This window comes from Malus domestica, chromosome 12 (assembly GCF_042453785.1).
Source record: "Malus domestica chromosome 12, GDT2T_hap1".
In the NCBI taxonomy this organism is placed as follows: domain Eukaryota; kingdom Viridiplantae; phylum Streptophyta; class Magnoliopsida; order Rosales; family Rosaceae; genus Malus; species Malus domestica.
Genome location: NC_091672.1, coordinates 16,949,441 through 16,959,080, shown reverse-complemented (window position 1 = coordinate 16,959,080; position 9,640 = coordinate 16,949,441). Strand labels below are relative to the sequence as shown.

General features: G+C 40.7%; 1 protein-coding gene across 6 annotated transcripts; it reads left to right on the top strand.

Annotated features, from left to right (window-relative positions):
* Positions 1–3,026: 3,026 nt before the first annotated feature.
* LOC103432097 (uncharacterized) lies at positions 3,027–5,665 on the top strand. Of its 6 annotated transcripts, none has more exons than XM_070809673.1 (8): positions 3,027–3,377; positions 3,582–3,772; positions 3,916–3,964; positions 4,162–4,208; positions 4,298–4,459; positions 4,874–4,926; positions 5,291–5,337; positions 5,491–5,665. In XM_070809673.1, the coding sequence occupies exons 4-8, from the start codon at positions 4,174–4,176 to the stop codon at positions 5,563–5,565; spliced, it is 372 nt and encodes a 123-aa protein (XP_070665774.1). In that variant the 5' UTR covers positions 3,027–3,377; positions 3,582–3,772; positions 3,916–3,964; positions 4,162–4,173; the 3' UTR covers positions 5,566–5,665. The 6 variants fall into 6 exon arrangements, 5 of the variants coding, with proteins under 5 accessions (XP_070665774.1, XP_070665776.1, XP_008368485.2 ...); XM_070809675.1 differs by having other exon boundaries at positions 5,291–5,380; XR_528964.4 differs by lacking the exon at positions 3,916–3,964 and having other exon boundaries at positions 5,303–5,380.
* The last annotated feature ends 3,975 nt before the right edge of the window (positions 5,666–9,640 follow it).

Here is a 9,640-nt window from a genome sequence, read left to right as displayed (position 1 = left end):
AAACATACAAGGGGGTTCGGCTAATAGGGTCTTCCATGCCAAATTTCACTTGACAAATGTGTTAGGTGGAGCAAAATTAGTCTCATAGACTAACTACTGGAATGGTACTCTTCAAAACAAAGTAAGATTTTGCAAGGCTGAGGTTTTGGAATAGTATCCCTTATTCTTGAAGTGTTAGGTGTTAGGGATCATGCTTCGGGCATGATACCACCTCTTCCCAGGCCTAATTCTACCATATATTGTAAAACAAACTCGAAATAGGATTGTGAGAGAGAGACAGATCTAGACTTGGGTTTGGTAGGCTCCAGCCAAAACTAGAGGGTCTATTCGGTAACCTTTGCCTAAGCAGAGCAATACCGTTCAGTACACCTCTGCCAAAGCAGAGCATGCCCGTTGGTGTACCTTTGTCGAGGCAAAACATGCATGTCAGTGTACCCCTACCAAAGTAAGGCACCACCATTCGGTACACTCCAGCCGAAACTGGGTCTATACCATTCGGTAGCTCCCAGCCGAATTACTGGGGTACCATTCTCTCACAAGTGTGATTGTAATCAGATATGAGAATTTGGTAAACTTCTGTTCTCTATACTGCTACTTTAAGAACATGTAGATATAGAATGACGAGAAAGATTTTCTTCCTGTCAAAATTTGATACGATATAAACTTCAGAATTCTACCTATTCATGGAAGTACATGTTTCAATCATGTTTTGCTTTGGGCAAGAATTTATCTTTGCATGATTTGAAACAGTCCATAGCGAGTCAAAGAGCCATGGAGTCCTCGGCCGTGAAGTACTTCCATTTGATATGCTTCAAGGATAAGTTTTCGAATAAAGATCATGGCAGAGGCTTATTTAACTCTTCCACACCATAACTGACTACAATGATTTCGCAACTAGTTATTGTCAAGGGGGATGTCACGTCTTGGATCTACATAAAATAGTTTCTTGTTCGAAACTTTCAAATCAGTGAAATCGAACATATTATGGTTCAACAATACGCTGAATGGCGGAAACAAGAATGTGATTGGTGTTTTAAGAAATAAAAATTCCATAAACATTAACGTTAGAACATTCAGGTTTTAAACAGATTTAAGCATGGAGAACTTCAGGTCTCAACATGAGTGTTGCGCGTTAAGAAACTTTAGGTTTCTATGGCACTTTTTCAAAACTTCGAGTTCGTAAGTATGAACTTCAGGTTTATAGTACCTGCAAACAAACGCAATATATATACAAGACATAAAAATATAGCAATTGAAAAATGCATGTAGGCAACAATATTTGGTGATTTAATTAATTATTAGTCATCGGGCCAATGGGAAGAATTGGGCAAAAAATATAAACCCAACAAAGCCTAAAAAAAAAAAATTAAGTGATTAAATTTGGTGGCCTAAAATGGACCAAAGCCCACTAGTGGCTGAAATTCTAAAAACAAATATATAGGATGTCCAAGCCCCAAAATTGGGCTGGAAAAGCCAGGCTCATGTGCACAGATAAGGGCTGTAGACGCAGGCCCAGATGGGAAGGCCCAAGTAGGGTGCGATCCAGTGTGCTACGATGCAGGGAATCCTCAATAAACAAGCGGAATAAGTTCTCCTGCGACGTGGACATGTGAACACCGAGCCCAATTGGGCTGGTATCATGTGGGCTGAGCGCGAGGGGTAGCAGGCCTTGAGTGCAGGCCCTATCGTAGGCCGAGGTGATCCAGGCCCAAAGGGTCCAATCAAGAATCCCAACGATGTGGGTGGGTTCACCAAGGAAGAAAACTGGAGCCAGCGTTTCTAGCAACATAATCTTGGTCGAGAAACCTCAGGAGTGAGGTGCGATGCATGGTGGTTCATCGAAGAACCGGTCTTAACGACGGAGGAGAATCCTCGATGTTGGAAAAAAAGGTAGAATCGAGGGGATTTGATGTAGGAAACTATTGATTTCGATGAATTTCAACGGGAAATTCAAGGGACGTCGTCAAAGATGATGGAGTAAACCCCCAAGGGGACACAACTGCAGGTCGTGATGTCCAGAAAAAGAATGGCAAAGCTGTGGGCTCAGCTTCTGGCAAGGCTTTCTAGGTTGGGGATGACGCCAATTGGCATCGTTTTCTTGGGTTCTCAGCACAGCAGAGCTGTGCTCTAATGCATCGCAGCTGCATTTCTCACTAGTTGGGGTCTTGAAACCCTAATTTTTTTTAAAGTTTAATTTAATTCAATTATATATATATAGTTTAATTTCATGCAATATCAATTCATATAATTTTATAATTATGAATATAATGCATACACAATTTATGTAGAATCTACAATTCGAAAAACGAAAAGTTGGGTCATGCATTATGGTGAATGTTTATGCTATCAGGGCTGCAAAAATATCAAGATAAAAACCGTTGACTTTCCATCTTTAAAGCTTGTGTCACGCTCAACATAAGAAAAAAATTAAATTGAATCAATAAAAGTATATGAATTCAAGAAAACCAAAATTTAATCAATTAAAAATAATTGAAACGTAATACTCCCCTAATTGAAGACGAATAAATTCTCTTTAGCACAACATGAAGAGCGTGCTGATAACGTGTTGTGGCCTATATTTAACTGACATAGGAAGGAGAGCTGGCGACAAAGGGAGACAAGAGAGTGGAGAATAGGCTTGAGGAATTGTGTATTAATTCCTCAGTTCTTGTGCCTTTATTTATAGTAATAAGGAGGAGAGAAACTTGCTTTCCCAGTAATACAAAGCATATTAGGAAAGATCTTCTAGATTCCAAATAATTCCTATTTTATCTCTACTTAGAATTTACACAATCACAATGTTGATAAGAACATATGTCACAACAGTTAAGACGCCTAATTGTAGTTAAGAAAATATTTTACACTACTAGAATTATGGCAATAGGACAACAATATTTACACACTATTTGCAATTGGTGACCATAGACATAAAGATAGCACTCTTGGCTTTTTTTGGTGTCTTTTTAGTTAATGCCACTAATACGAGTGGCCTTCCTATTTGAGATTGGTGTCCTTTTATTTTTGGTGTCTTTTAAGCTGAGATTGGTGTCTTGCTTTTGTGTAAAAAGCTAAATCCTCTCTCTCCCATTCACAAACGTCCAACGCCTCCTTCGCTTCATTCTATCTCTCCTCTCCCTCTTCTCTTCACGCAACAGCGTCGACAATGGGAGTCGAAGACAAACGACGATGATGAGAACACCAACGACCGTCAACTTGTACCTCCAAAATCCTCTTCCCGTCCTCTTTCCAACTCCCAAGTTAGTTTCAACAAATTCGAAGCTGAATTATTTCAATTTCAGATCTAAGAAACGGTAACCGCGGGTTTTCCGGCCAATTTACGGCCAAGCTTGCCGGAATTGGAGACCTCGACCCAATAGGTAAAGATGATCCTCTCCTCTTGGGCTGTCCTTCAGTGTAAGTTCTTTTCCAACATAAAAGCTCAAATCAAGAGGAAGCCGACCCAAAATGGAAATTAGGAACGTTGGAATTACAGAGATTTCAAAACCCTGGCTTTTTATTTAATTTTTGGAGTCCAATTGCTCAAATTCTCATGATTTTTCGATTGTTTTGTCTGTTGGCAGGTTCTCTGATAAAATTGGTGTATTTCTCAACGAAGAGTGACGATTCGTCTTCTTCAATGAGAGTTTAGCAGCTTCTAATGGCGATAGAGGGCGTCCTGTTCTTGAAGGGAAGCTCCATTTTGCAAAGTTTGGAACTTAGAAAATCAATGACTGTATAGACTTCATTCGATCCAAGCAACTTCGCCTTACTGGTATGCTTAATGCTTAAAAAGTATTTGATTGCTTTCCATCTCCTGATTCATTTGTATCATTTTTCGTTTCAATCAACTTGGGATATGGGAAGATTCATTTTTTCACTAATTGAGACTTTTTAACCTTGTTTTGTTAAACTAAGTGTTCATGTTGAAATCTTGGATTGCAAGTTCAAACTACCATTTTTATAGGTAAATGAACTACTTCAGCTTAAGTAATTAGTACCCATATTTTTTACTGCAAAAGTTTTGTAGTTTCAGAAGATTTAAACTTCTGAAAATGAAATACGAAAGAAGATCATATATGCCCTGAATATAGCTGATTGTTCAGTAGTTGTAGCTATCATTTTCTGTTTTGGGTCATTGCTTATGGTTGTAGATGATTTCAGGCTCCCAACAACATGGAGCTTCTGGGCGCACGAAGTGCGTTATTATGGTAATACCAACTGTTTGGTTTGGCCATTGTATCACTGTTTTCTGGCATGTATACAAGCTAATTTATTGACTCATGACAATGGTGAGCAGGCCGCAGGTGGTGGGGCATTCAATTACGCAGATCTTTTTAAAGAAAAGCTTGGGATTTCTCTTGACAAGGCAGATGAAATGGACTGTCTTGTGGCCGGAGCAAATTTTCCGCTTAAGATGGGATCCTAATACCACTTACATTCAATCTAATCCTTATATTCAGTACTTACTTTAAGCATTTTGGTCTACTTACTAGTTGTACAGCTACTTGTGTATTAAATGTCTTTATATATATGTTTTGCATTCAGTCTAATCCTACAAGTGTTAAATATATAACATTTAGTACTTATTGTAAGCATTTGTCCGATGCCTTAGCAATTGTTGCTACTCCACTTTAATTCTGGTGGACTAATGATCTAGCATATGTTTTTGCATACTTCACTTATAGTTTTCTTTTACTGTTATATTCTGCAATATCAATTCATGGTCTAGGGAGAAACAGAGAGGAAGATTTTCAAAAAAGAAATTTTTTATTTTTTATTTAATTGCAAGTTTGCACCCTTTTGTGATTCCTCGTTTTAATGTTTCAGCTTGGTGGTGATTATATTTTTGGGCTACCTATTGGCTTTGTTGCAGATTCAATTGGAGCCACTTTAGGTGCAGGGGCTGCTTTCCTTCTCGAAAGAACTGTATGTTTCTATCCTAAACTCTTGTATTGGAATTTCCTGGTTTTTTGAGTTTCTGAAAATAAAAGAGAAAATATTAATGCATTTATATGTGTGAGTATAGTGGGAAAAGGCTTTGTTGTTGTTGTTGTATATGTGTGAGTATACGCGCGCTCTTCACTGATATTTCATTCTTATTTCTGTTCTCCCTCATTCATATGTAAATGCTTTGTTTGTATCTTGTCTTCTGCCCATTAGTCATAAATATGGTATCTATGCTTTCTTTATCTTATTCTTGAATACCCACGCATATTGGGAGATCATTTGTTGTTTCAAGGTTGAAGGTGGTCTGCATATTCATGAACTTGTCAATTTAATATGTTTGTAGTTGAAGTTGCAGAAGGGTTGCAGCAAATTTGTGGAGATTTTTGTATGGTAAGTTATGACTGCAAACCCCTTGGAAATCTACTTGTCCCAGGTATTTATATGATCATATCTCAGTGTTGTCCTCAACTCTAATCACTTTAACAGTTGGACTTGAGATAAACGTTATTCTTACAAAATTTGTGGGTTTGATTTTGGGTGCAGGCTGCAACTGATGATCAGATTCAAGTTATTGAGATGATTGAGCTCTTGGAAACAAAGGGTTCGAAGACTTTTTAAAGTTTGCTTCCACCATTTGTACAAAATTGTATAAAATGTCAGTTATGCAAATTTATAGTTGTATTCTTATATTTTAATGATATTACAATTTGTTTTCTCACCAACAACAACAACAACAACAACAACAAAGCGTTTTCCCACTAAGTGGGGTCGGCTATATGAATCCTAGAACACCATTGTGCTCGGTTTTGTGGCATGTCCTCCGTTAGATCCAAGTACTCTAAGTCTTTTCTTAGGATCTCTTCCAAAGTTTTCCTAGGTCTTCCTCTACCCCTTCGGCCCTGAACCTCTGTCCCGTAGTCACATCTTCGAACCGGAGCGTCAGTAGGCATTCTTTGCACATGTCCAAACCACCGTAACCGAGTTTCTCTCCTATTTCCTTCAATTTTAGCTACTTCTACTTTACCTCGGATATCCTCATTCCTAATCTTAGCCTTTCTCGTGTGCCCACACATCCAACGAAGCATCCTCATCTCCACTACACCTACGTGTTGATGCTTCACCGCCCAACATTCTGTGCCATACAGCATCGCCGGCCTTATTGCCGTCCTATAAAATTTTCCCTTGAGCTTTAGTGGCCTACGACGGTCCCACAACACGCCGGATGCACTCTTCCACTTCATCAATCCAGCTTGTATTCTATGGGTGAGATCTCCATCAAATTCTCCGTTCTTTTGCAAGATAGATCCCAGGTAGCGAAAACGGTCGCTCTTTGGTATTTCCTGATCTCCGATCTTCACCCCCAACTCATTTTGGCCTCCGTTTGCACTGAACTTGCACTCTATATATTCTGTCTTTGATCGGCTTAGGCGAAGACTTTTAGATTCCAACACTTCTCTCCAAAGGTTAAGCTTCGCGTTTACCCCTTCCTGCGTTTCATCTATCAACACTATATCGTTTGCGAAAAGCATACACCAAAGAATATCATCTTAAATATTAAGTTTGTGATCTTCGCTAGATTGTTCCGGTCATTAGTGTGGATAAGTATGTAAATGGATAGAGACAGGAAGCAAACACAAGATGTACGTGGTTCACCCAGATTGGCTACGTCCACGGAGTAAAGGAGTTCTCATTAATTGTGAAGGGTTTACACAGTACATAGGTTCAAGCTCTCCTTTAGTGAGTACAAGTGAATGATTTAGTACAAATGACATTAGAAAATATTGTGGGAGAATGATCTCGTAATCACGAAACTTTTAAGTACCGAAGTGTGGTATCGTCTTCACCTGCCTTATCTGTCTCATAGGTATATGTGGCATCTTCTTTGGAAGTACTCTTCCTCCCTTCAGGGGTGGTATCTTTAACTGGTGGAGATGCACAAGGTAATGTATCAATTTCACTTTACGCTTACTTGTAGTTTCAGGCTTGGTCAAGCGCGATACAAACCATGTAGTAGGAGTCCCCCAAGTCGCCGAGCTAGGGGATCTGCTGAAAGAGGTGACAGACAAGGTAAGCAATCAGAGCTCCAAGCAATCAGTCCAGATCAGAAGTTTGATTTCGAGTTCCGGCTGATTGTTATCCTTCTCCTTATCTTGCAGGCACCATGAAGGATAAAGAGAAGAAAAGGAGAAAAGATGATATGAGATACTTTTGCTTTTGAAGAAGTAACTTTCCACAGGCTTATTCTTGAACTGGGCTGGAGGGTTTTCTGGTTTCCGCCAGAGTATAAGGCCGACTGAAGAATTTGAGGGTCAAAACAAGTCCATCAAATCTAGAATACGTTCAACCCTGCTGATATGGGATACTTTTGCTGTTGACAAAGTAGTGGATGTATCGGCACGCGTTCTGTTGCGCTTGTTTCCACATGCTTCCTTGTATCCTTCTCACTTGCCCTATTTGTTCCTCAGGCAGATATGGTATCTTCTCGGGAAGCATAAGATGTTGAAGATGAGTACTCGAGAGCAATGCCAGGTAAGTAATCAGGTAAGGGGTTCCAGGCAGTTAGTTTCGGACTGGAAGCTTGATTCCAAGTGCTGACTGATTGCTCTCTTTCTCCTTGTCTTGCAGGCAAGAACAAGGCCAAAGGAAAAGACAGGGAAAAAGCATGATATGGGATACTCTTGCTTTTAACCCTGATGATATGAGATATTCTTACTCTGGTGTAGCTTGTTTGTAGAGGTATTCTCGGGGGGAAAGAAAGCTGAGTATTTCGAGAGGCTTCGTTGGGAGTGCCCACTCAGATTTGAGGAAGGGTTGAGCATTTTTGCAAGTCTGCCTGTCCGTTGAGGATGAAGGTCGACATATATAGGAGTCTCCTTAACAATAAGGAGTAATGTTATTCCTTTACCCTGCTTGGTCATAGCACGGTAGTGGGAGCTGCCAGCTTCACGTGTTTTAACTCTGTCAGAGCACTTTGAAAAAGTGGTTTGTGGTATCTGGAAAGCTGATGTTACGTGTGAAGATTACAGATAAGCTTTATCCAAGGAGATCTGGCTCTCGAAGTTGAGAAAGCGGTGTGAGGATTACAGACAAGCTTTATCTAAGGGGCTCTCGAAGTTGAAAAAGCAGTGCCTCTTCGGTTTTCGAACAAGCAATCCTGTCGGGGATCTGTCTCTCGAGATTCGGAGAACGGTGCCTCTTCCATTTTTGAGAAAGCAATCCTGCTAGGAGTTTGGCTCTCGAGATTCGGAGAGTGGTGTCTCATCGCTTTTTGAGAAAGTAATCATGTTGGGAGTCTGGCTCTCGAGATTCGGAGGACGGTGCCTCTTCGATCTTGAAGCAAGCAATCTTGTTGGGAGTGTTTTCTCAAATGTGAGTAAACGTTAGGCCTGTTTGCTAGTTTACCTTGCCACGGAGCACAGAGGTTGACACGCAGAGACTTTCCAATTATCCAGCAGTGGTCCTATTCCTTTACCCTTGTGGGTAATAATATGGTAGCTAGACCTTCAAAATTTATGTGTCTAAACTTTGTTAGTGCTATTTCTTTGCTAATCTTTTACCCTTCTTGGTTATAGCGATGTAATGGGAGCTGCAAGCTTCATGTATCTAAACTTTGTCAGAGATTTTTGGCAAAGTTATCTGTGGTACCCGTGAGCTGATGTTGCGTGTGGAAAGTGGATGATTGAACAGTAATATTCACGTGCTTTCTACTTCACCAGAAATCTTCGACAGAATGCCCGTAATTTCTGCAAAGTTGAGTGTGCATGTGACAGGTGCTGACAAGGCTGAAAAAGTAGGTGCCTCTTTGATTTCTGAGATTGGCCCTTGTGGTCTCTGAGCAGCCTAGCTTTTGAGAAAGCAAGCGCCTCTTCGATTTCTGCGATCGACCTTCATGGTCTTTGAGCAGCCCAGCTTTTGAGAAAGCAAACGCCTCTTCGATTCTTGAGATCGGCCCTCGTGGTCTCTGAGCAGCCCAGCTTTTGAGAAAGCAAACGCCTTTTCGATTTTTGAGCAGGCGCCTCTTCGATTTCTGAAGCTCCATCGAGTGCAGATTTTTATAGAGGCTGGTATTAAGTTCCAAAGCACACTTGAATCTCCACCAGTAGAAGCTCCCTTCTTGCATTTCTAAGATCTTGATTTGTCCGACCTCTTCTCTCTTCAACACCTTTGAAAATGTCTGGCCCCTCCGACCGTCGTTTTGACTTGAACCTTGTTGAAGAGGCAGCCACGCCTTCTCCAGACAACATATGGCGCTCATCCTTCTTATCCCCTACTGGTCCCTTACCGTTGGGGATTCCGTGATGAAGAATGATATGACCGCTGCAGTGGTGGCCAGGAACCTTCTCACTCCCAAAGATAACAGACTACTTTCCAAATGGTCTGATGAGTTGGCTGTTAAGGATTCTTTGGCTTTCAGTGTTCAGTGTGCAGGTTCTGTGTCTAATATGGCCCAATGCCTATTTGCTCGAACCCGCCAAGTTGAATCATTGGCGGCTGAAGTGATGAATCTCAAACAGGAGATTAGAGGGCTCAAGCATGAGAATAAACAGTTGCACCGGCTCGCACATAACTATGCTACAAACATGAAGAGGAAGCTAGACCAGATGAAGGAATCTGATGGTCAGAGTTTTACATGATCATCAGAGGTTTGTGGGTTTGTTCCAAAGGCATTTATTGCCTTCGTCTTCTGGGGCTG